This window comes from Python bivittatus, unplaced genomic scaffold, assembly GCF_059951505.1.
Source record: "Python bivittatus isolate LINGU-HERP-01145 unplaced genomic scaffold, Pbiv_v1 ctg000020_np1212, whole genome shotgun sequence".
Taxonomy (NCBI): domain Eukaryota; kingdom Metazoa; phylum Chordata; class Lepidosauria; order Squamata; family Pythonidae; genus Python; species Python bivittatus.
Genome location: NW_028277030.1, coordinates 68,191,410 through 68,219,400, shown reverse-complemented (window position 1 = coordinate 68,219,400; position 27,991 = coordinate 68,191,410). Strand labels below are relative to the sequence as shown.

The window sequence follows — 27,991 nt, the reverse complement described above, 5'->3', positions numbered from 1 at the left end:
GAGGAAAAAAATGAGGCAAGAACACAATTTTTTTTAAAAAAATGTCATTTTTTCCTTGGAAATAAAAGAACTGAACTAATGGCGAAATCTGGGAATGGACCATTAGTCTTGCTGAAGGTGGCAAATATGAAAGAATCCAAACATAGGGAAGTTAATGAGCAATACCTAAATAAGAAATATATTATTGTGTTTTTAATTGGAATATAAAATTATCTTCAGTAGAATGATAGGCACAGCTTTGTCAAATGGCATATTAGAAGGAATCTCATTTCTGAAATATTTGTTTCATAGGAAAGAAAACTAATTGCTCTTTAAAAGTGGTTCTGCATATCTCTTAAGGAAAAAATATTTATTTCCATAGCTTGACCCAGAATGATCAAATGAATTTACAGCATTAATTATTCTAGGTATATAAAATGGTTGTGTTGTTTTAACAAACAGCATTTTACTCATGCTAGGTTGAATTTTTAATAGTTCTACTTCCCTTCTGGCATTTCCATGGCAAACTTTATCCTGTATTTGAGGAAACTCTAGGGCAGCAAATAGGAAGGGTATATAAAACTGAACCCTCACTTTGAGAAGCTACCATTATATACAACTCGTTTTGCCTGCAAATACCTGCTAGAAAGATGGAGACACACTTTCCAATGTATTAACACTTTCTTGCACAAACAAAATAACTTTCCAAGAAGTTTTTAATCTTGTTCTAAAATAAATTTCAGAATAAGATAAAATAAATCTTGTTCTAAAATACCTTTTTCTAATATTCTTTTAAGATCTTTTGGGCATTTTTTGAAAATATATGGCACATATATTATGATTTTAATATAATTTCCATATAATAAATGTACATCAGGCAGTAGTTTTAGTAGTTCTGCAGCCCAATGTTTCATAAGTTCACCATTTCTCTCCAGGGTGAATTCCTCAAGTTATGTCAATTATTTCATTTCTGTATTACAGAATCACTCGGCTTTAAAACCTGTTTCTAATGTTACACCCATTAAACCAGGCTATTTTTATGGCTTTTAATAAGTTTAATCTCTGAGGATCTCTTAATGCCAACATTCTAACTCCATCTGTTTAATATTTTCCCATTTAATATCTCAAATGCATTTTAATTGTTTTCTCAAAATTAGAAAGAAAAAGGCAAAATAAATTTCCTGAGAGAGCCTAATACAGAATGGAGGATGAAGTTCCAAAAATTATCTCATATATATATATATATATATATATATATATATATATATATTCCAAAAATTATCATATTCTCATATATATATATATATGTATATATGTATATATGTATATATGTATGATAGGAATCTCACTGATGGTAGCAAGAAGAGGCAACTTTTTTTTTCTTTAATCAATTCCCCTTCCAGCATTCTATAAAAGTTGTCTCAGAAAAACAGATAGGAAGTCAGTAAGAAGCTATTAATTACAGATAATGGGAATAATAAAAGCAATAATAAAATAAAGTAAGACATACTACTCAAGTTATGTACCAGGTCATTTTTCAGAATGAATGAAATTTGTGTAAGGACAAAGAGAGGTGGTTTACAATACACCTGAAGGCAAGATTCTTGCTGGAAACTATCAATTTTTGTGAAATTTTCTAAGACTGTGCTCTTGTTTTTGAAAGCGTACTTTGTTCAAATCTTTGTCAAAGTGAAGAACCTCTTCAAATAATATCAATATGGAGAGAAGGCTGAGGGGAGGATAGAAACATGCCAAGGGTAGAAGAGTGTCCTTTCTTTACTGAAAATAATAAAATAGGCCCATTAAATGTACACAAAAGTGACTATGTCCTTTTGCTGTTTGTAGTATTTGCTGGCAACAGAAACAGTCATATTACATTATACTAGGAATTGTATTAAGAAAGATGAAACTTTCTCATATTTTCAAAAGCGGTATCTCCATGGAGGTATGATTCCCATTGTCCTTGCTCTAGAGATGGTTGGTCATTCTGGAATACTATGAAATGCTGTGGGTCCTTCTTCTCTACAGCAAGTCAGAGAAAACCCCAGTAGATATTACTTTCAAACATGTGGGAAAAATTCTTAGGAACTATTACTTCTTTCACCTAGCCACAGGGATATTTCCCTTAGAGGCTTTCCTATCGCACAGCTAAGTGGGTACATAAGTGTGCATGCATGTTCATGTTGGTGTGCATGCATATATCCACATATGAATTTAACATTTCCCTTGCATCATTTTCTAAGTCAAAATAGTGTCTAGTTGCTGTTTGTCCCTGAGGGCAAAAATAAGGGTACAGGCTTTCTGAAAGGAAATAAAGAGAGGCTTGCTGGATAAATGAATGCTGATAGAATCACTAAAATTCATCCTGATAATACATTAGGAAATGTTGAGAAGATGGATTATTTTTCTCAAGGTAATTAGAAATTCCATGCTTGAAGCCAAGAATGTATGGGGTGCGATAATGCTCAGATTCTACAGGGACATTAAAAAAAAAAAGGCCAGAAAGGGACCCTAACTCTATCTAGTAGTTAGAGAAATCTTATTTATTCAGCTATACAGCTGACATCATACACCAAGAAAGGGGCCTGACCCACTTTATTGCTTTGCTTGCTGCCATCAGGTTTCCCACCTTCTCTGCCTCCTAAATTCCAGTACCATAGTGCCATCTACTGATAGCCAAATAATTTGCAGTATTTTTTAAAAAAATATTATTACAGAGGTAAGCACAAGAGAAACCTTGTGTATGTATGGTTGGAATCTGGTCCTTGCACAGTGCCCACTGTTTTCCTCAGGCTGCTGGAAGTTACACGCTCCTTGCATAGAACAAATTACTTTCTAGCCAACATACTTTATGCATAAAGCATCATGTGCTAGCACCGCAGAAGTACAGTGGTACCTCTACTTACAAACTTAATCCGTTTCGTGACTCTGATCGCAAGTCGAGTTGGTCGCATGTTGAGGTAAATTTTCCCATAAGGTTCAATGTAAATACGGTTAATCCTTTCCGCCCTCCGAATTTGGTCGCACCCCGAAGCAAATTTTCCCATAAGGTTCAATGTAATTACCGTTAATCTGTTCTGGCATCCGCGGACCACGCGTCAGGGGCGGAAAAGTGCCCGCGCGCTGCGCGTCAGGGGTGGAAAAGCGCCCGCGCACTGCGCGTCAGGGGCAGAAAAACGCCCACGGACCACGTGTCAGGGGCGGAAAAATGGCCGCAGACCACGTGTCAGGACGGAAAAATGGCCGCAGACCACGCGGCATGGGCGAAAAATGGCTCGTAAGTCGAGGCAAGTTTGTAAGTAGAGGTAAATTTTTGGGGCCGGAGCTGGTCGTATCTCGAAAATTTCGTAAGTAGGGGCGTTCATAAGTAGAGGTACCACTGTATTATTATCAATTCAGAAGTATCACATTATTTTTCTCAAGGTAATTAGAAATTCCATGCTTGAAGCCAAGAATGTATGGGGTGCGATAATGCTCAGATTCTACAGGGACATTAAAAAAAAAAAGGCCAGAAAGGGACCCTAACTCTATCTAGTAGTTAGAGAAATCTTATTTATTCAGCTATACAGCTGACCTACTCCCACATTAAGTGTAGCACTGCAGGTTTGCGTGAACAGAAAGTATAGCATGCTAAGAAGACAGAACTGCTATTAATTTTATGTAAGACTAGTGCTGTATAATACTTTGAAAATGAGTTTCCAATATTAGAGGAAGTAATGAAAACATCATGATTTTGTAAGAAAATCATACACGACAGGCAGTCTCTCCAATTCCCTTGCCTAATGAGCAAGTCAAAGTTTCAGGGTTAACATGACAATTCTTAAGAAAATTCTCAAAAACACAGCTCTTATTAACTATCAATCAACATGAAATAATAACTTTTATCTGAATGGCTAGCATTTTTGGCCCTTTATTTTGCAATTAATCTTCCTTACAGAGAAAAGTGTTATAACTAAATTTCTCAATACCAAACTCCATAGACCATATATCTTAAAAAATAGTATATTTGATTCAACTCTCTTGCTTTGAAATTGATTCCTAGCATATATTCTGACATAGAACAAACCAGGGAGAGAAGCTTTCCATCATTCCTTCCAAGATCGAGAAATACACACATGGGCAAAATGTTAGCAGTAGAATTTATTTCCCTACCAGTCACTCCTCCCTTCAAATTTCCACCACCACCAAGAGAGGGAAGAAACTAGTAAATCTCTAGTTTAGCAGCTAGCATCAGACATTTTGCTCTGGAAGGACTCTTTCAGCACTCCTTGGTGTTAACATATGGCACTCTCCTGATTAACCACCATGTTATACCTTCTATAATTGGCTACAATTCAAATAGATGTTGTACTAAAAACATTCCCATTGCTGCCACAGGCCAGGCCTGAGTCCTGGAGAATATATTACTTAAGTACTACTTAGATTTTCATTACTTGAACAAGAAGACTATCTGAAGTGCAGAGAGATAAATTAATCATCGTTTCTGCTTCCAGAAACCCTTTTATTCAGAATCTTTCAGTTCTGAGCTCCCTTTCTGAAGTCTGTAAAATTCTAAGACAACTGTATTCTATATGCTCTTAGTTACTCAGTACTCTTTTTGTAACCCAGAAATTCCAAGCCATAGTTCCAGAATAATACTAATAATGGTACTGAGGTAAATACCACCAGGCAAATACAAATATCTCAGAGTCTGATTCCATTTTATGTTTACTGAAGCCACAACATGGATTTACAGGGCAAGTAAAATGTACATCATAATATATATTACCATATATACAGAACAGAGTATTGAGGAAAACATTAAAGCTTTATATCCTGGCAGAGCAGTTTCATCACTATTAGACCTTTCTAATGAAAAGAAAAAAAAAAAGATCAGCTCTATACTTCTCCAGTAGGAGGGTTTCATGACCATATATGAATGCTTTCTTTGGGATTTTATAAGAAACTCTTGCGTTAAGGTGAGCTTGATTCAGAAAAGTGTAAGTATCAGTCACTGAAAGAAGGTTGGATAGCAACTAAAGTTTAAAGCGTCCAGCTCAGGTGACAGGCCTCAGCTGCCTTGGGTTGATCTCAAAAAATTTAAGCCTGGACAGACCTGATTAGTACTTGGATGCAAGCGGCCCAGGAAATTCCAGGCTACTGTGGCATTTCAAGTGATCCCAGAAGAAGGCCAAGAAAACTACAAAGGAGTTTTGAGGTTGATTCAATGGAGTCTTTAATTTTACTTTAAAGATGTAAAACATTCATTTATGTGAAACATGATTGCATACTTGCAATACAACGTTGGTTTGTTCATTCATTCATTGCATTTATAGCCTGTCTTTTCCTGTCATTTTATCCCCATAACAACCCTGTGATTGAACTTGGAGAGAGTGATTGATCCATAGTCTCCCTGAACATCTTGGTGAACTTGGGGGTCTGCCTGGTCTAAGTCCAACACCAAGTCCATCTACATTATGCTGACTCCACTTTGGCAATCCAGTTTACAAATCTGCTACAGTTTTCTCAATGAGCAAGGGGGGAAAACACATAATCGCTAAATCTTACCTACTTCAAAAGGTATTTGTGAAAATATTCTGACACAGAAACATACGTAGGTAGGAAATCTAGACAAAATTTTACATCACACTTGCCATAGTTCCAAGAGTTATTGGCATCTGAAACTGTTTGCAGATGGAATGATGCATGAGTTGTTAATACATCGTGTCTAATTTCTCCCTAAATAAGGGCAACCTTGTTTGAAGCCAACTGTATTTCTGCCCTAGGATACATTCAACTCTGATAAAAATAATTATCAATTCTTATTCACTTGTGAAGATAAAAAATAGGATCTTCCAATCTTATCAGCAACATATGATATGGATCATAATTATAACTAATGTTCTTGTGATAAGTTAAAGAGTAAAGATTCATTATGGCAAAAGATTTCATGGATTGGAAACTTTTTATCAGTTTAATAGAGTATTGCCATCAGCACAGAGGAAAAAGTTATATAATAAAGTGAATGGCTATCAAATATCATTTTATAGTTTATGGCAGTTTGGCCCATCATTTAATCCTGTGTTTTCTACCTTTGTATGTTTGTTTGTGGGATGCACACACACAGACACTATAGTCCATAAAAGTGGCCTTTAGGGTTATAATGAATATAATATAATAAATAATGAAGATATAATTATTTATTAGTATGCCATAATAACATCTCTATTTAAGATGCCACGTAACTCCTTGTTATTTCTTATACTACAGATTAACAAGTCTGTAGATCGGTTTTCCCCAGCCTGGTGTGTGGAGCACCTCAGATGTCTTGAGCCTTAAAAAAAACACACAAACTCATCACCAGGTTGACGGACATACAGTTTTCCTGACAACAGTACAAAAGTGATTTTCTGTTGCTTTATTCCATAATGTTTTTGACTGCCTAATGTCTGCCAAACAGGTTTGACTCTGCATAAGTTTTTGAGATCAGCTAAAGCTGCAGTTCCCAAATTCCTAGCCAGCATACCCAACTTAGGATAGCTACTGAAGATCATTATTATTACCTTTTCCAGAGGCTGTCAAAGAGATTGAAGTGGGTGTATTAGTACTTTAAATTGCCATACAATTTCTCCTGAAATCAAGTGCTGACCTGACAGAAGTGTAAATAAATATAAATATATTATCTGCATATTAGTATGCACACTAGGATACAGTGGATCTCACTATTTTTTCAATGAAATCCAGTTATTGCAAGAAAAGGTGAATCCATACCTTTAACATCATTTGCCTGTTTATTGGCATCATTAAGAACCTTGAAGCTTTTTTGTAATGCATTCTTGGCAGCATCCTTTAATGAGCCTTCTGGACCAGATGCCTAGAGAAGGAAAATAACAGAAGCAACTACCTAGTATTTGAAAAGATTCCAAGAAAGAGAATCAAGAGAAATTTACTGTCTTATTAAAAAAAGCAGTACAACTTAGTTGCAAAGTCATGATGATCCAAAATCATCATAAATGTATTTTAAATTGTTATCTTGGATGACTATAATATTCATCATACTTGTTTTGTTATTTTGGTTTCAATGTAAAAACAGTCCTCTCAGTTCTTTCAACCCCATGAAACAGAGAATAGATTTTTACTGGGAAAACAAAACTAACATCTATAACTTTATGAAATATTTATATACATTCAATAATACCAATGGTATATACATCTATATTAATATATATCTTTCGTTCGCTGCTCACTAAAAACATGTATAAGATCTCCTAGAATCATGTGGGGAGGGGAGCCATTGCAATCAGTTCAGATAAACAGGAAAAATTGTTTTATGGGTGACTCAGAATTAAATAAACTGAGACCCTAGGGTCACTTGCACTTTTCTAAATCATTTGATACAGCCTCCAGAGCTTCTCTAATTATTGTTACCAAATTGTAATGTTTAATATGCGAGAATAGAGAATTATTAAATTCATGTGAAGTAATCACACTAACTTAAAATTTACTAATTTAAATGTAGTTATATTTATATTAAACCAAATCTACTTTTTGTCTTTGTCCCACCACTTTTGGAAGTATGTGTAGAAAAGACTAGATTAGCCTTTATGAATGGGAGGACATGTCAGTGGCAAGTTAAGGAAAAAGAACTTTAATACAAATAAACTGATACTGCAATGGAATATCACTGCTAAATTGACCTGTGTCCTAACTAATAGTGGTTCTACTCCTAGATGTTATTAAGTGACTGCCTAACATTCTCCTAAAGGAGTAGTGCAAGATTCACGTTAAACTTTTCCAAGCAATCACCAATGTTTATCATTTGTAGTTTTGTCTATAGAATCATAAAACACCAACTCAATTTTTCATTTTCAAAAGTCAGGGATGATAAATGAAAATTCCATTATAGTAGTTCCTTATCTAGCTCACAGTCAGGTTTGGGCTTTAGGAATGAGCTGGATAAGGGTCTACAGAATGATGTTCACTCTTGACAACATGTTGATTGTAGTGGTGATGCTGGATAAGGTAAGATATAGAGGGCTGTCACCAGTTGTCTTCAGTGGAATTATTCTGCTTGTATAGTAAAAAAGTAAAATTTTAAAGTATTTTTATTGTTAAAAACTATCCATGTGAACAATTTGTTTCTGTCTTATGAAATAGCTGAGCTGTTCTTAAAGAGATAATTTCTGTCAAATTCAGCAACAAGGCATCTGCTATATAAGATTACATTTCTTCTATTCTGTGAGATTTAGAAGAGGCACTATGATCATCACTAGCAAGGGGCTACATACAAAGCTGTATATTATTACCAATAAATAAGCATGAATGCTTGACTGGCTAATAAAAAGTTCATTAGACATAATGAAATTGTGAGATGCCCAATTTGCAATATAAAAAATGAAAAGTGAGTGTAGTCAGAACTGAATAATTGAATTTGGCTTAGGTTTTGAGCAGGACTTTATGACTGCATTACATACAGTGTAAAATTATTTCCATGAGCCATTGAATAGATCAGTAGGGACTGTTATTAATAGAGAGCTGATGTATCTTGGTGTGTGTGACATTCTATACCACTAAATAAAAGATAATCAGTCTAAATTCCCTATTGAACTATATGATTGTCATGAAAACACTTAACAGATGATCGCAAGCATGTGATGAACGTTTTAGAGAACTGGGATGTAATATTCAACTAAGAACAACTTTAAATATTTGTAGAGAGGTAATGGAGATGACCTTGACAGAAATATGCAAAAACTGTTACATAAGCAAAGAGGGCTGAAACATCCTTCATCAATATTATTATTGTTATTGTTATTGTTATTCGTGCCTTTAAGTGTTTGGAAGCAAGATAACATTCAGAAATGTTTCAAGCAGGCTCTTCTTTTTCATTGGGGTATAAGAAGGAGGGGAGGTACAGCACAATCAGGCTTGCAAGATTCTGTTATTATAACCTATATCAATAAAGTATAGTTCTACTCTTTTTTGTGGAGCTGATTCTCGGTCTGGTCTACTAGTAGGGCTGACATATTTTTTAAATACTGTAACTTTATACAGAGACAATGAATACTACGTACTTTAAATTCACACACAGCCATACATACAACTAGGATTTGTCTCAAATACATGGTGTTTTTACCTATGTAAGGGAAACAAATGAATTATCCACGAAAAAAGATGTGAGACTTTCACTTCTTTTATAAAAATGTGTGAAAATTCATACTGCAACAAACCTAAAATATGTTATAATGTGAATTTGCCAATAAAGGGAATATCACAGCATAAAAAATGTAAAAGTAGAACCAAACACAAAAGGGAAAGGAAATAAATAAGAATGATTTGCTGTGTAAATATATATTAGAGTATAAGCCAAGTTTAGTTATGGCAATAAAGAAAACAGTTTAAAGAAAAAAATGTAAAATTTGATTAACCTGGTTACAAGTGTGATAGTGCTTTCTTCTTTAAAGACCACATTTTCTCTGTGAGCCAACCCAGGGTTTAAGATTGTTTGCTGAAGTCCTTCTCCTGGTCCACCATCAGAGATTCATTTAGTGTATCAGTTGGAGAAATAACCTTTGATATGTAAAACTAATCTGGCTACTGAGGTGAGATTTAATAAGCTAAATAATAATAGTATTTCAATGACACTTTAGTGATGTTTTATTGCATTGTAACTGTTTGTTTGATAACTCATCTTATTTCAACACTATTAACTGTGAATGGGTTCTGGATGGTGATGGTTACGCCTGATAATGCTGTTTTATGGAACAGATCCCACCCCAGCCCCAAGGGGGGTGGGTGAGTAGGGGTGTTGCTGCCTAATAAAGCAATATCAGATGTAGGTAGAAAATCAGTTATCTTGGGACCAGGTTTTCACAGAAGGGATCATAATCTGGCCAATAACTTTGCTTAAGTCTGTAAGGATCTTACAGTTTGTGGCCTCATTGCTGAGGCAGAATAGGGTTAATGAGGAAAGTGAAAAATATAATGGCACACTGGACTGGAGGAAAGCATGCTGACATGTCTATAAGGAAAAGCTCTATAACTCAGGAGAGAGAAGCTAGGTTCTGCTTTTGGGGGAGCCTTGAAGACTCCAGTCAGACAAATTTCCAGGACACTTAATTTCCCTATTTTGTCCAGATAGGGTAACAGCTACTTCCTGCTTCAAAAACCTAAGCTTCTGTGTCTCTTGCCTGGATGAGTAAGCAGGACTACCAGGGCAGAACTGAAGGGAAATGTTTCAAGAGCTACAGTGCAAACCCATGTTATAGCAGTGAAGTCCTCACCTCCATTTTGCCTAAAGCCAGCCTTTCTCAAATAAATATTGTTCCACATTCTTGATCCCAGGCAAACTAAAGTAATCAAAACTTGAAACAACAGATCTGTACCACTATCTCTTATTTTCACTTAAATACAAAATCACTTAATTTTGTATTTTGAATTGAATGACTATTTTCCATCAGCTAACCTCATTAGAAATTGTTGTATTTTTGACTTTTTAAAAAATCCCCCCAAGAAATAACTTGAATACTGTGATTCTGTTGTTTTATATATTAGTAAAACCTATTTTATTTGGAAGAGTTTGCTGTGTGTAGAGTAATTAGGTTTCATTACCAAGACACACTTTGGGCCATTGTTTAAGATTCCTTGATTGATATGTATTAGCATTTGTATTATAGTTTGTAACACATTCCTATATCAATGAGCATGATAACATAATCTGATAAATAATTGCTGAGAAACAGAAGGATAATGCTAATATCTAAACACCGAGAGAAGATTATTTGAGAGAGTGGCTTCCATTTAGGCCTTCAAGAGATTTTCTCTTCCCCTTACCAGTTGTATGGCTTCATTGGCACGAGCTTTAGCATCTTTGGAAATTACATCAGCTTCCTCAATATGGTCCTTGATATTGCTATAGGCCTTAAAAGCTACTGTGGCATTGAAGGAGAGGTTTTTAGCTTCATCAAGGATTCTGTTAGGAAAAAAATATATATTCAACTTAAAAACTCAAGGGAGAACATCAGATGCTAAGGTTCAATTCTAGAGCCATATGTATTAATGCCTTTTTGCACATAGGTACTCCCTCAGGCTAGAAACTGGGAGACCGTGAGTTCTAGTCCCACCTTAGGCACAAAGCCAGCTGGGTGACCTTGGGCCAGTCACTCTCTCTCAGCCCTAGGAAGGAGGCAATGGTAAACCATTTCTGAAAAACCTTGCCAAGAAAACTGCAGAGACTAGTCCACACAGTCACCAGGAGTCAACTGGCTTGAAGGCACCAAAACAAAAAAACAAAACAAAACAAAAACAAAAACAAAACAAAACAAAAAAACAAAAAAACCCCAAAAAACAAAAAAAAAACCCCTCCCTATAGAACTCAACCAGATTTTCTTCTGAGTAGACATGCACAGAATTTGAATTTACCATGTTGCTTCTAGCCAGAAAAAACAAATCTGAAATGTTTGGGTTTAGGCCACAGAACAGGAATATTGCAATGTCGCAATATGAAACACGCATCTCATGGTAAGGAATGTCGTGACGATCACTGATTCTGCACTCCAAAGTTCTGAAAGACTTAATTATGTTGGAAACCCATTCTCTAGTGTGTGTGTGTTTTTTTTTTTTCTATTTATCAAACCAAAATCAAGAATGAGAACTACAAACGATTTCTTTGGGAAGATTGGGACATTGCTATCAGGCCTTGGGAAAGATTACAGAAACATGATGATGGAGTTTGGGAATCCCTGATTAATTGTCAAAGAGAATAAAAAGAGAAAATGTTTTCTCTGTTTGTCCCTGCTAGCAAATTCTATAGTCGATGAAACTGAAATAGCAAATTTGTCAACTTACCCATCCAAAATAGCAGATGAATCATTCAGCTGGGCAGCATGGGCTTCTGCTTCCAGCACCTTTTCTGGAAGCTTCTTGTCTTTGATGTTTTGAGAGAGATCATTTATTTTACCCTTTAGGTCATCAAAAAGTGGGCCTATTTCATTCTGAATACCTTCTATGTGCTAAGGAGCAGAAAACAGAAGGATGTTTAACTAACTGAATGTTTAAGCACAGAAAATATAGTCCCTTGCAACCTGATTATTTTCCTATTATATTGAAATGAATCAATGAGCTTAATCATCCATTAAAAGAATTCTGACACCTATAGTTTGGATTTCTAGGTTTAGGATCCTACCTGCTTGGCCTCAAAGTTGAACTGAACTTTTTCAGTCCCTTCAACTACACAAACTTAACTAATCACATCTTATCAGAATATAAAGTGGAATTAGTTAATTAATACAAAACTGTTATTTCATCAGCACCACCACCTCAGCCACATTCAAAATTATATTTCTTGGATTTTATTTGCTTAAAGGCATAATGAAAAGTAATTGGCCCAATTAGTTATGAGAGGAACCCATTAGCAAAAAAGCACATTTCATTATGCCATCAACTTATGCCTTCAGCTAAAGCATGCTGTGAAATACATTATAATTGACAAAACTGGTTCTTCATGAATTTTCTAGAACCGATCCTCTATGCATAGTATTTGTTTCTGATTAAAATCAGAAGTAGAATAAAAAAAATACTGTAGTCCATGGCAGCCTCTGATTATACTTATCCAGTGCAAGAAACTTACCAAAGCTTAGCCAGATCACCAGTAGCAACTGATAAATTGGATATAGGGAAGGAATTGAAGAACCAGTATGGGAAAGGAGGAAGAGTGTGGATGTTTGGTGTCCAAGAGTAAGAGATCAGTTTATTCTTAATTCAGATCAATTATTTTTGGAGCTCTTAGGAAACAGCTTTCTGAGAGACAGGCCAATCTAATGTGGAACTGTGGGAACACAGGCTGCCCTCTTTTAAGGCGAGAGGCATCTGCAAGATTGAATGCTTTCATCAGAACATTGATAGCAGCATCATCCTGTCACTCTGTAAAGCTCTGTCCCTTTTGTACGTGCACGCCACATCATTAAGCACATTGCATTGTGACAGTGCAACACTGCTTTAATCATTTGCTACCCCTTGTACTCCCTACACCACTGCTTAAGGCTCTCGTCCACTACCAAGTCAAAGGGCTGTCCACCCATCATCCTTGAGTCTGTGGAAAACTGTACTGGCATGAAATTTGCTATCCTCGTTGCCAATCCCTATCTTGCTTGTTTCTTTTCTCAGTCACTGCCAATCCCTTGATTTTCCTCCCAGAGGTGACAAAACCTAACTGTAGAGAGTAAGGAAGATGATGTTGATGGAAATATGGAAGGACCATTACCTAGGCAAAGAAGATTTTTAAAAATGTTTCAGCCCTCTTTGCCTAGGTAACAGTTTTTGCATATTTCCATCAAGGTCATCATCCTTACTCTCTACACTAACAGACACTTGAGGCTATCCTTGGACAGAATAAAGGGGAAATAGTGCTTTAAAACAGGAAGAGCTAGGGGTGACTGAAGCTTGCCTCATTCATGGGCTGGTGACGAAATGAATGCAACATTGTGGGGACAGGGCAGAGCAAAGAGGTTGCCAAGACATGTTTGTCCCATAGTTAAATGCAAGTTGGAAAAAGCCCATAATGAAGATTAACATATGTAATGAACATGATTAGAACATTTTCTCTATCCAGACAATAAAATGAATTGACTTTTGAGGGTAGACGGGAAGGCTACTTAACTTTATGAGATACCCAAGCATTTCCTTCCCTCCCCCTGAAGTTGCATTTAGAATGAGTTTGGTGCTTTGAAAATCTAACCTGACAAAGTAGCATTATTTCCACATATATATGATTAAAATAGGGTAGTTGCCTTCAGTGGTCTGCATTCTTGTCTCATTCCCACCTCAAGTACTCTAGGGATAGTATAGCAGTATTATAAACACATAGTACCAAATGATTGGAGGAGAACATTGGGCATCATATCCAATCACTTAAGTGCTTAAGGCTAAATTAAAGCATCCATAGGTCTCTACATGGAAGGACAAGTGGGGGAAATGTTGAAACATGTATCATGACACAAAGCATAGGACTTGCATACTTGTGTCTGATGTCAGGATGCAAGAACGAAAGGCTGGGGCTTGTCTTGTGATGTTGTGACACACACCTTTCATCACTGGCATCTGTACCAGATGTCTATTGAAGCGTCCCAAACTTGTTTACATCCAAGGAAGGGAAGCTCACTGCTTCTCTGAACAATTGGTTAGCAGTATTGTCTTCAGCTCCATTTTCTAAGCATCTCAGAAACAACAGTTGAATTACATAAGCAAGGGTCACTCTTGACTGATTTTTTGGTATTGAGCATCTGACCTGCTCAGGAAACTAAAACCATCAGCTTTATTTTTCATTACTTCATTAAAAAAGCACACACACACCACTTGCAAAAATATATGCTAATTCATGACTGTTATTCAAATATAAATGAATCCTGCCACTCAAACATGTCACTGTGTCACTTCAATCTTTGGAAGAGTTTTTTGCTTCCATTTCTCCTCTAATTTAGTATTTAGCTTGGCCAAATTCTCTATATCACAATATGCTACTTATTGTATCTGAAAATATAAATTACACTGTTTTTTATTGCCCACTGATTCTCTTTTATGTTGAACTGTATTATGGCCTTCACCCTTAAAACATATATCACATTTTACCTCCTCAGCCAAAAAGATTCCATTTGCAAGGTCACTAACTCCATTAAGGATGTCATTTCCTTCTCTTAGAGTATTTTCAGTCTCCTGTCGTCCATTTTCTATAGCTTGTTTCTTTTTCTATATGCAAAATATGGAAAGACCTGTGATTTTACACATTAATAAAACATCTCATTTCCATTATTATTATTTCAACTAGTACTGTGCCAACATTTATACACACACACACACATACACATACATACACCACTCATATTGAATTTACCAGCAAAGTCATTGTTTTGCATTTTGCTTTCAAGAACAAATTTTCACTTTAATTCTCATAGGTGGGGTACCCTTAGCTAATCTACTCTCATAGATTTTATATATGTAACATGGTCTCTTAGAAATGTGTTAATATCCTAACTGTCACTGTATAATAATTTCTCCAGTGATCCACAGCCTCCCTGGTTTCCCATATTTCAATTAAATCTGAAAGAGTAGCACCACTTTTTACCTAGAAAGAATTGCATAAGCAAAATAAGTTCAAAAGAACACTGAAAATGATACTGGAATAAAACTCTGGGGAATTTCCAACTGGAAATTTGGATCAGTATTGCTTCATTTCATGATGAAATACAGGTTGGTATTTGTAAAGAACCTGAAAACTTCCACATTCTCTAATACTTACACATGCAGTTGAATAAATAATAGTAAACAATAACTATTGTAGTGTATTATTAATATTTCACTGTATAATAGAGAGCTATGCAGTGCTTCAGGCTGAAAGGCAAAAAAATGCTTCACAGTCCATTGGGGAAATTACAATGTACTCAGTTAATGACCACGCATTCAGCAACTGTTCAAAGTTATGTCAACACTGAACAGTCGTGATTACGACCAGTCCTCAAAGTTCCAGCTGTCTTAGCACCCCTGCAGTCATGTGTTCACAATCTGGGAGCTTGGCAACTGGCTCATACTTACAATGGTTGCAACATCCCGCGGTCACATGATTGCCATTTGCAACCTTCCCTGTGCCTGCCCACAAGCAAAGTCAATGGGAAAGCCAGCAGGGAAAGTCACAAGTTGGTTGAGTAAGTCTCCCCTACCCCCACACCCTCCCTGAGCTTTGGTGTGCTTGCACTGCACCTCCCCGGCCACTCACACACCCTCCCCCACCACTTGCACACCCTCACGCACCCTCTCCCACCCAGCAGCAGCCACCCCAAGCCCCACCATGCCTCCCTGGCCACCCACACATCCCCTGACTCCCTCTCCCACCCAGAAGCAGCCACTTACCTGCCTGCTGGCCTGCTTGCATGCCACCTGCGACTTGCAATTTCTTGCCAGCTTCCCCACTGATTTTGGTTGTTGGAAGCTGGCAGGAAGTTGCAAGGAGGTGTTTGCTTAATGACCCATGATCCTCACTTAATGACGGGTAATGGGGATTGCAGGGACTGCTGTTGCTAAGTGATGAGGTCACGTGAAATCACACTTTATGACTGCATCACTTAGCGATGGAAATTCCAGTCCCAACTGCTGTCATAACTTGAGGACTACTTGTACTTAGCACCTGTCTGCAACTTCTTAAAGCAGCTGCATCTTTCCCAGATATTGGGCACTTGTTTTTTTAGAGAAGCAGAGAAATTAATTGTGCATTTGTCCCCCACCGCTGCCGCATCATCATCATCATCATCATCCTAGAAAAGAGTCATTTGGTTTAAGAAGTTGCAAATAGGTGTTATATCTGCATCTCTGCACGCACTAAAGAACCTTTTTGTTATTGAATTCCTGCCCAGTCCTTATATAATAAAAGAAATGTGTGCCTTCAAGTCATGGTTTATGATAAAATACACAAGTATATAATTTTTGAAAGTTTACCATGTTTTGGAAGAATAAACTGAGGGATCAAAGTAAAAATAAAAATCCTTTCTTTCTTTCTTTCTTTCTTTCTTTCTTTCTTTCTTTCTTTCTTTCTTTCTTTCTTTCTTTCTTTCTTTCTTTCTCTTTCTTTCTCTTTCTTTCTCTTTCTTTCTTTCTCTTTCCTTCCTTCCTTCCTTCCTTCCTTCCTTCCTTCCTTCCTTCCTTCCTTCCTTCCTTCCTTCCGTGTGCCTTCAAGTCAGTATTGACTTTTGGCCACTGCTTGGATGAGTCCCTGCAGTTTTCATGGCAAGATTTCAGAAGTGGTTTGCCATTGCCTGCTTCTTCCTAGGGCTGAGAGAGAGTGACTAGTCCAAAGTCACCCAGTTGCCTTTGTGGCTAAGGTGGGACAAGAACTCATGGTCTCTCAGCTGGTGCCTTAACCACTACACCAACCTGGCTCTCTTTTAATCTCTTAAATTAGTTTGGCTGAATAATCTCAAGAGTCAGGAAAAAGCCAATGGTCCTGGACTGTGTTTTAATGGGACACTAGCTGAGAATTCCAGGGCTGTAGGCTAGACTGAAAAATATATCCTTTAAAAATCCCAGAAGACGACCATGGCAAACTATTTCCACAGGGCTGCCAAGAAAGCTACATGAACATTTTCAAGTCACCAGAAGTCAAGCTTGACTTGAAGGAGACTCTACTTTCAAGAATGGCATCAAGAGGGACCAAAGTGGACCTTCTCAGTGGTTGTTCTACTTCTCTGGAACAGTCTTCCCCTGAAGTCCAAGTAGCCCCAACCCTGCTAAGCATTTATTTATGCATGCATCCATGTAATTTCTATAGCCGCCCATCTCAATCCAAGTGACTCTTTAGGAAGGTCATGACTACCTGTGTGTTTCAGCTGACCTTGGAGGCTGATTTGTGATAAGGTTGTTCCTTCTTGCTGCAGAATGTTTTATTCAATTAAACTTCCATTGTGCCTTGATGCACTGGCAATGTTGTTATTTGTTACGTTGATTACTATTGTACTGTTTTTTTAACCTTTGTTACGGATGTGAGGTGTGCAAGCTGCTTAGAGACAGCAACACCTGAAACAGCACAGAAGCCCAGTAAATTAAAAAAAGAACTTCTGAAGTGTTTCCTATTACAAAACACCCTTTATCAGAAAGCTGATGATGCTAAAAAAAATTTACTTGCCAAAGGATTTAAACACAGAGGCATTTTCCCTACACATGGATCAAACAACCTGTGGATTGACAGAGAAGATGTCTACAGATACTGATGTTTATGGACCCCATCTGTGAATCTTGGCCATTTAATCTAAGCAGCCCATACTGGTGGGTCAGGGCCTGTAAAGCCTTAGAGACATTAACTTATTCTGAGCAATTCATTTGCAGTGGGAAATCTCTGCCTGGCTTTTCCTGTCTCTTCTCTTGTTTACTGACTAAACCTTGATACCTACTCAGCTTTGACCACGCCTCTGCCACTATTCCTCTGATTTTTGACTCAATATTCTAAGTTGTCCATTTTCTGTTTTGGGATCCCTAGAATTTGGACACAATTGTCTCTGGACTGATTTGCATTTAATTAGATATGAATGCTGGACACTTTGAAAATGATTTGGAAGCATTGCTTTGGATGCAGTTCAGGCTTTCAAGAAAGTCTGGAAAAAATGCAACTACTTTAAGACGTGCATTACAGAAACACTGTTGTAATGTTTCAATTTATTAAAGCAGTAATATCCTTTTTTCAGGTTCATGCTGAAGCCTGAAAGAAAAACTGCATGCTTTAATAAACAGCAGAGAGCTTGTATAAGGTCTAAAGTAATTCTTTCAAATAGTTGCTAAAGAGTGCAAAGCCTTAATCACCCAAAGCTCAATACAATTCTTCAAGACAAAGGGAGGAGAGAAAGAGAGAAAGACCTGCAGATTTTATACATATAAGCCCCACCATCAAAAGAAATCTCAGTAACAACAAAAGTGTATCTTTATGATTTGAAACATGGTTTCATGACACTTGATAATAAGTATTCCAGGAATCTAAATGATAAAAAAATGTTTTGCTTCGATTGCATGGAATCACATAAAACAGATTGTGATGAACACAAATTTAAAAAGTGTTTTTACATGTTTCTGTATTGTGTGTATGTATATATACAGGGGGTACCAAAAGTCAGGCCCCATAGACAAATTATAGTATTACATTAAACATTCAAACTGGTTTCTTCTACAGTTCCTTACTCATTTGACGTGTGACCTTTGAACATTGCTAAGTACAATAACATTTTCTGTGGAAAAAAGTATTAAAATTAATTAAATATATTGTGATTGGCCTATAAGGCCTAACTTTTGGTATACCCTCTATACAGTAGGTGTGCATGTGTGTGCGTATGTGTATAATTTTTAGTATTTTTCTCTTTCCTCTTTGAAGAACAGACTGAGAAGCAACACTACCCTTAAGATTGTTAGCCCATCTGGCCTTGAAGCATATTTATGGAAACTGCCATCACTGGATTAATATTTGCCTTTAGGCAAAACATGAGTGAGACATAAACAAGAAACTGAACACATCTGTCTTCATTTGAGGTTGACTTTGCTCTTACTGTCATGGCTAAGCACTTGTTAATGTACAGTATAATGTGCTTTCAAGTCATTGCAATTAAATTCAAATCAAGGAAAATCATTTACATCACTTAACTACAAAAGATATATGATGGTTTGATTTATAATCTGAATTTGCATATACCCATTTTAATTCCTTAGTTGAGAGCATGAGAGAAAAGAAAGTGTAGCCACACTAATATTGAAGATTAACCGTCTGTCTCTCTCCTTGGATGTGAATAGAATATCAACACAGAACGTGAAGTAATGGCTGTATAGGGTTCTACTTAGGCTTAGTCTATTTGAATTACTATATTCTCTATATATTATATATTAACCATGAATTAGTCACTGGAGTTTCTTTCCATTTTCTTTGTCATCTCAATCATAATTTTGCTGCTATAACTTACCCCAAATACTAATTTAAATAATGTGTCAAAGATTTTACTAAGTTATATCCATAGCATTTTTTTTTTAAACTGGGAGAGAAAGCTCCTTATCTTGTTCAGATCAACGCTGATTATATATGAAAAAATCAGTGAAAGGGACTTTGTGACCAAACACCCACCTCCACTGCTGTCAAGTTTCTTTGGTTGATTTCAGATAGTCTGTTTGCCTCCCGAATTTTATTAGTTGCTTCTCTTAACAGGTTCAGAGCATCATCAATTTTATCTTGGTAGTCTGCTAGTTTCTCTTTGACTTCATTTTTTAGGTCCTCGGTTTTCTTCCTTGGCTCTACAAATAGCTTGTTCATGTTCTTCAACAGCTCTTCTGCTGACCTGTAACATACCATAAACAATGTTAAATAATAGATCTCTTATACTTCATTCTGTCTTTGTGTTTAAAATTGGACTTACGTAGTTCATACAGCTATCCATTAGGGCATGTTTCATTCATGATATTGCTTTGCAATGCTTAGTGGTCTTAGCAGGCCCTAAACAGCAGCTTAGCATGTCTTCTGCTGACAGATTCAGGGCTAACATCATTAATAGTTCAAGCTAGGAATATATGCATTGGGTTTAATTGGATCTTGAACTGAGTACTGGATCGGGCTGATTTAGAAAGAAGTTGTGAGTGTCAAGCTCAAAGCAGGGATCCTCTGAAGTAGACTAATAAGGGCTCCTTATTGATGATTCACAGAAGCAGAGAGACATTTCACCTGCAAAAATATGCATTTCTGCTGAAATTCTCAGACTGACAGATCTAGTTTCTATTCTCTGTGAATAACTTCACTAGGGACTCTCTAATCACAGTACTTTTATCTATGTGGTTTTTAAAAAGGACTATTCCATAGGGGTGACAAAAGCTGTTGCTTCCTCAAGCCTCATTGTTCCAAAATTTATTTCTAAACTCATTTTTGAGGTAGTAGTTGTAAAGGCAACATAGTGCAGGATAAAAATAACTCCAGGCAAACTCTGTTTAGTTTTTCTTTTTCCTATTAATAAATCTGTACAAAAGAGGTAGAATCTGGGGATATTAAGGACTCAGTGACATTGATCCAATTTCTCTCTCTCTCTCTTCATTTGTATACTGATGAGTGGCTATAGCTATTCTTAAACAGAAACAAAAAACCCCCTTTTTTTGTTATTTCGATCTCTGCTGTTTATTTTAACTGTCTTACATTGCCACTGAAATTTCAATTTTCCCTGAAATTGGAAAGGAAATTTGATTACAGACATAATAAAACCAACTATTAATTCATTTATATTTTTCCTTTACTACTTACTCTAATTCCTCTTGAGCTACTGCCTTTTGCACTTCCAATTTTCTCTTCCTAAGTTCTGTCATCATTTTGTCAACTTCACTGTGTAATTCTTGAAGGCTTTTGTCAAGTATCTTGTCTGGGATCCCAAGCGTCTCATTCAGTTTTAAAGCAGCATCATTTACATCTGCAGAAAGATGGCAGATTATGAATGTCAACAAAGTGCAAGCAGATAATGTTTAGCATACAGTATTTACTTCATTCCATTTACTAAAACGTTCATATGATATTCCTCATCTGAAATATGTCCCATTACTCCAATAATAAATAAAGAGACAGCATGATTGGACATCATGTTTCTTAATATTTTGTAACCATAGCCTATTTGTACAACCCATGTATAAACTCACATAGTTTTGTGCATGGTATTTTATGCAGCATTGCTGGAAAATGATCACATCTCAGTTCAAAGTTACAAGACACCAACTTTACAGTAAGAATTATACCTGTATGGTCTTTTTCATTCAGTATGTTTTATAATCCCTAAATATTGCTTAATATTTTCTAATTACCATTCCCAATTGCACTCTGAAGTTCATGGAATCAAATTCCTTTTAGGGACATAATTTGCTGAATCTCAAGATGGATGTATATTTATCCATTATTTGCAAGCAGATGTTCATTTCCAGCAAGAAATAATGTATTTTTTAAAGCCATTTTGAGAAATTAAAGATGTACTCTTAATGCACCTTGTAGAGTACTAAAACTACATGGCACTTTTTTCTTCTCCTCTTAAATGAAAATTTTACTGACTTGAAAATAAACAACAGCAAAGCAGAAGCTACCCATTAGTTATTTAATCATAATAGCTATTCTTCTAGACTCAAAATGTTCCTGAAGGAGAACATTCAATTTCTGCTGTTCTGTGGTCATAATTGCCAATTTACCAACAGTTGTAGCAAACTACCCTCCTTAGATTGCAGGAAGCCTACAATTATTTGACAATAGTGTCTCTAGTTTAACACAAAAGTCCAGCATTTTAATCAACTGATCCTCTCATTTTAGGAACTCTTGTTCAGTGCCTTACACAATTATTCTTAAAATGTGCTGCTTTACTTTCCTTGAGATACTATTGGCATTTTTCCTTTCTTACCTTCTGCAGCCTGGAGGGTGACTTTGATGAGCTGTCCAAGCATCTTTGCTCTCTCATTAGTTGTCTTAGCATCCTGTCCAGTTTGTTCCCCATCTGCTGTCACCTTGGTCGCCTGGCAATACAGATTAAAGAAAAGTATAATTAATGAACATGACAAGAAGATACTCCATCTGTCTGAATCTACTTGGAAACCTTTCCTCAAGCAAAAAGAGATCAATGAATTATTGATCAGATATACTGGAAGTGACACACACTCTTCCCAAGTACACAATTACATTTTATAACCACTTCTATCATTAAGGGGTCACCAGAGGCTCAATTTTTTATTTCTTGGAGAGCACATTGGAAGGAATAGGACACAAAGGAATTCTGGACAAAAATTTTCTTTGGCTTTATTCACATCCTTAAATATGTAAGACTCCACATCTGATGAAAATATTGGTGTCCCAACTGAAATCATGGGTCTCTTAGGGTTGTATTAGGTACTTTAGTCCTATTGATTTCAGTGTTACTTAACACTTACTTAAGAACATTTAACTAGCACTTCAGAGTATGGTTTTAATGAATGATTCATAATTTGTTTATATGACTATACCTGCCATATAATTTATCAACAATAGACCTTCCTGCTTTGTAATGTAACCTCAGTTCTAAATACATCCTTTGTGGGACAGATCAAAAATTCACATATTCCCCTACCCATTCTCCTTTCATTACCTTATTGCCATAGAAGTAAATAAATCTCAGTTTTGCTGAATCTGCAATATCCTTGATGCTGGAAATTAAGACCTCAATTTCCAGTGGGTCTAATTTGTCAGGTGCATTGGCAAGAATATAGGTACAAAACAAAACAAAATTCTAGAGAGAGGTTGTTTTTATCTTGTACATATCATATATATTCAACCAGTTAGAAATACAGAAATAAAATGGTATTGAAATTATACTGTACCATTGAGGTTTTGAACTCTCCATGAATGTTGGTTACTGCTTGTAAAGGGAACATTAAAATGAGAAGCCGCAAAGTGAAAAAGCATAACTTACATGGATAGAAGCCCTTTGGCCTCTGTAATGTCTTGCCACATGAGGAAAGTCTTAAAACTTTTCTACATGTTCAGACAGAACTCTGGGAAGAAGGAAATTGGTAAGATTCTCCTTTCCACCAGCCAATACAATACAGATTTAGGAAATCTCATTGGCTGGCTTCACATTATTAACATCCTCATTAGTTTATTGAATAAGCCATATTCTGCTGGCTTCACATAACACATTAAACCAAAACTGAAGAGATTTTGGCTTAATATAATGTGTGAGTACAGAGTACAGAGGTGTAGAAATGAGCCCTCTGTTAAAGTTAAATAATTAAACTTTATAGGACTTACTCCTACTGTCAGGGATCCATTATTAGCTGATATAGTCACATAGTGGTACGTTATCATTTAATATGTTACATTATATATTTACTACCCCAAATCAATTATTAAAATGATTTTAAGGATTTTTTTTTTTTTTACTATAGTGAAATTTAACAAACAAAGGAAAAAAACCCCAATGTAACAGTAATATCACTTGTTCCTGAAAACACAAATGGCACCAAGAATACCACATCTGGACAGAAAAATCTGATCACTAGGCAGTAGCAAAGAGAAACAGAAAACTACCTCTTTTCTAGTGGTTGTGTGGATTTTTACCACCCAGATACAGCAGCCTTAACTAATCTTCAAGTATCATAGTTCTAGAATCTTCTGTCTCTTCATAACATTCCAAACAAATGTAGCTATTCAACAGGGAGATAGTATACTGAAGAACTAAAATTTTATTCTCTGAAGATCCATACCACCAGGTAGAACTATCCAGGTTTCTACTTTTTTCTTGCGCATCACATATTTCTCCCCTTCTGTTTTTCATCTGTGAAGGAATTGAGCAGATGACCCACACTTTCTTTAGACTCTGACCATGCTGATTTTATCAACCTCACAGCATTTTTTCCTTCCCTATTCCATTATTCTCTTCTATGATTTTTGTCACGTGCTCCCTAATGAAGAGATTAGGGAGATCTTCAAAACTTGGATATTTTTGAGTACACAGAATAAACATATTGTCCAATATGGATTTTGAGTGTGTCTAGCAAGCATCCAAATTTAATCTATGTGGAGTCAGTTCTTCAGTTTATTTATTTTCATCACTAGGTGGCAGACTTTCTATGGATATAATCCTCTACCTGATAACTAATGAAAATTCCAGTTTCTGCAGTTTGTAGTTTTTACTAATGAAAGGAATAACGAACAGTAGAGGTGTCATCTCGAGAGGATTTTACTTCCAGAAAACAAAGGTTTTAATAACAGACTTTTCACCCCTCCTTTCTAAATGAGGTTTGCTTGATAGGATCTAAATCACAACTGAGATTTGATTTTGATGCAGGATTTTTTTTCTCTCTTGCTGTGCCTCAGTTGGATTACAAATTAAATTTTATTATTTCTTTGCACTTCTTTTTTAGGGAAATGGTATTACAAATTAAAAAACTTAAAATGTGCTAAAAGTAAACCCCTTTTCTATGCTTCATTTTAGAACTTTATAGTAAAAAAAAAATGTAGGAAAAAATAAAGAGGTCTGTTTTTGCATATGACATATTGCCATCATTTAATTTGCTGACTGTTGACATAATTTTTGTCCACAGAGATATAAAAATATCCAATCCCTTCATTATAAAAAGGAGCGCTTGAGAAAAAGTGCCTATTAATTCAAAAATCCAGTGTACTGGCACAGTAGCCTGGTGTCTTCTCAGGCCTGGCCCTATCCCCATGTGATGCAACTGGGGGCAACTTCTAAAGCAGCTATGCCAAAAAGCCCCCAGCTGCTTTAATTATTTGAAAACTGGCCCTATGCTTCATTCCATAGTAAATATTCTTGGAAGGAAACACATCTTGCATATTTTTTCAATTATGCCATTACAAGGAGGAATACCAGAGCCAAGCACATTTTAGCACAGGGTTGTTCCACACAGGGCCTTTGGGCTGCCCACAAAATCAGTTTTGGAGCTATACGGTCCCACATCATTGTCAGCATTCAGCAGTTGTACTGATCAATTTCCAGTTCAACTAGCTGGACTTTCCAGCTTCTTGGTGGGAATTTTAGATAAACCCCACTTCCTACCTTTTGGGCATCAGGTGATATAGCATTCTGTCATGGCTCTTAAAGAGGGAAGATGTTTTTCATGGATTCACAAATCTTCCTGCAACAACTCAAAGTTGTTGTTGTTTTTAATGGCTAGACAAATGCATACTTCCTGCTTTAAAACACAGCCAGGATTGAGGTGAGCTGGTTTGACTGGTGGGAAACTGAGATGAAATTGATCGGAGTCCATCTCTTTCCCTTTCTCTTTGGCAGGGGATCTGCCAAATTGCTGCTTGGGTCCCTCCCCTGCCCCACACTGCCTTGTGGATGGGATAGGGATGCATGTATGTGCTAGCAATTTATTTCTTTTCCTTTTGTGGGGAATGAGGGATGAGGGGATTTTTAGTTCCTCTAAGACATAATTTATTTTTCTTCCACCTTCCCCATTGACAACTTGGATCATTCTTTACATGCTGGCTGGCTGTAGTCACTGGCTAGAATGTTCTCTCCTGCCACTGAAGCAACCTACAACTGTGGGTACAGCAAATGAGAAATGTGTTTGGTTGCAAAATAAGGCTGCATTGTAATTTATTTGGTCAAAGTTGCTTTCCACAGTGAGAGGATTCAAGAAACCATGGTGTAAACAACCAGCTTAAAACTTCATCAGTGACAGAGAAGAGACCACTTCCTCCCTGGTTCAAAGAAAGGCTGTGAGAAAGAGAATCAGAAAATCTACACCAGAGATATACTGGTTTTATTGAAAACAGTTCACTTGCTGAAATTCCTGTACCTATAGCCATTTCATCTCAATAAATAAATAAATCTTTGTGAGAATCATGCTTGGAATAGAGTGATGTTTGGTTCAGGCAGTTGTCAAATAGCCTTACTCCTTTTTGCAACCACATATAACTACCGGCCTTTAAAAAACAGAGGATGGTGGCTTGGTGCCTTTGCATCTACCCTTTTTGAGCAATTGCTCAGTTACTTTTTTTGTTTTTGTCTTGCAAACAAGATAAAAGTACACAATATATTCTGGAAATGTGGATGGGGACTTTTGTTGCTCCAATGGGGCCCTGATCTAATCATTTTTTTTGTACTCTTCTATTGGTCAGCTGGAGCAGAACACTGATTAGCTGACAACATTCTCTTCCTTTTGAAGTTGATTCCACATCTTGCTTCATAATGGTTTGGATGGATTAGTGAATAGAAATGGTGTTGGGTAATCCATCAATATATAGAATTTTATAAATGTTTTCTTCTGACATGTAGAGCAGCTTCTAATACTACTAGAAGGTTTTGTTAAATAATCCCTGGGAATAAGTCAAGACAGCCTAGGGTTCCTCAAGTAGGTGGCACACAAATGTTGGCAATGAATGAATGATTCAATCTATTAGAAAGGGTCATATTATTAATGCCCTCCTGTATCATTCCTGCATGCAGATATTACAAGAAGAGTAGGGATGGAATCCTGGGAACATGGCAGCAATGTGCCTCCAGTAAGCTAAGATAAAGTCAGAAGATCCCATTATTTTAAATGAATTCAGAATATACCTATTTGCTTGTCAAACTCACCCTTGTCAACAGTTCATCCATTTCTATCACAACAGTATCTAAATTCTTCTGTGCCAATTTAAGAAGTCTCTCTGGTGCTTGTTGAGGTGACAGTAAATGCTGAGGGGGGAAAAATGAACTTTTACATTGTGGGTACAATACCAATAGTAGAAAAATGCATGTTTTCCATCCTGGTGAATGAAGCTCCATTTTAACTTCAGTTATTGTAACTGTGTATATGAAAATAATTTATTTGAATATCTTTATATAGAAGAAAAGCCATATATGCATGTAGCTAAATACTAGCTTTATTAAAAATGTAAAGTGACTGCTTAAGTTTATTAAATGTTAGAAAGGTTATTTTATAATACCTCTATGCTTTGCTTATACTAACAATTATTTTCTTCAATCAGAGAGAACAAACATTGTTTGCTTATTATTCCTCTAATAATTCATTATAATAATGGTTAAAATGATTAAACCACTAATGTGTATTTTGCTACAATCTAAGCACAATTAACATACTGTATGCTGATTCAAATAATGCTGCCATGTGAAATGTAAACCCTGGTGATGGGCTTGATTATACCTTTAATTCTTGGGTTGTGTTTTCAAAAGAATAAAGCGTTTTATATGGTGGATAAAGTGGGCCACTAAGATTAACACTTAGAGTCATCCGATTTAGCTGATCCAAGTCACGGAGAAGGACACCAGTGCACTCATCATCACAAACTGTGGGAAAAGACGATAAAAAATATTTATTCCTGCTCAACATCTGAAGCAAATACTTGCTATTTCAACCAAGAAACATTTTATAGTACACATAAAATTCTCCAAAATATAAGGCCACTAAACTTCAGTAACTGGTCCCTAAAACTTCATGGAGCGATAAAAGGTGGAGAAACAAAGAAGTCTCTAGTAGATCGGATAAATGGATATCAAATTGTCCAGATCTAGTGAGCAGGCCAATGTGACATTAAATACTCTTTATATAAGAGCTCAATATACAATTTTCAGAATAACAAAAATAAGTCACAGGGCACAGCCTAGAAGAGCTTAAGATCTTGCTTAGCTCAGGTGGGGAGGAGTAACAGAAGGGCAAAGGGCAAGGAAAGTTTTAAACAAATTAATTTAACAGATACTTAAGATACATTCCAATTATATATCAGGATTAATAAAAGGGACTTGAGTTAGAGAGTGATGGAAGAAATAGCGGTGGAGCCATCTAAATCCTGTTGGGACAATGCCAGCCAAAGAGATAATTGTAGGAGCATTTTAAGGAAGTGAATTGGTAAAATTTGAAACTGAAGGCTGGGAATTATGGAAAGGTATGAAGAAACCTGATGTATAGAACAAGGCATGAAATTATTTAGGGAATATGTAGTGGGTGAATAGTGCAATTCCGCATATTCCAACATAATGATTTAATTGAGGAAACTAAGTAAGAA

General features: G+C 36.3%; 1 protein-coding gene across 4 annotated transcripts in view; it reads right to left on the bottom strand.

Annotated features, from left to right (window-relative positions):
- LAMA2 (laminin subunit alpha 2) overlaps positions 1–27,991 on the bottom strand; it is a 426,899-nt gene that overhangs the window by 76,683 nt on the left and 322,225 nt on the right. For all 4 annotated transcript variants that reach the window (XM_088140697.1, XM_088140685.1, XM_088140689.1 and 1 more), the window contains exons 33-41: positions 27,133–27,275; positions 26,565–26,663; positions 21,882–21,993; positions 20,753–20,915; positions 19,595–19,805; positions 14,584–14,700; positions 11,806–11,969; positions 10,792–10,930; positions 6,730–6,832 (exon numbers count right to left, since the gene is read on the bottom strand). In XM_088140697.1, the coding sequence (XP_087996823.1) occupies positions 6,730–6,832; positions 10,792–10,930; positions 11,806–11,969; positions 14,584–14,700; positions 19,595–19,805; positions 20,753–20,915; positions 21,882–21,993; positions 26,565–26,663; positions 27,133–27,275 (1,251 nt within the window). The remainder of the gene's footprint in view (positions 1–6,729; positions 6,833–10,791; positions 10,931–11,805; positions 11,970–14,583; positions 14,701–19,594; positions 19,806–20,752; positions 20,916–21,881; positions 21,994–26,564; positions 26,664–27,132; positions 27,276–27,991) is intronic.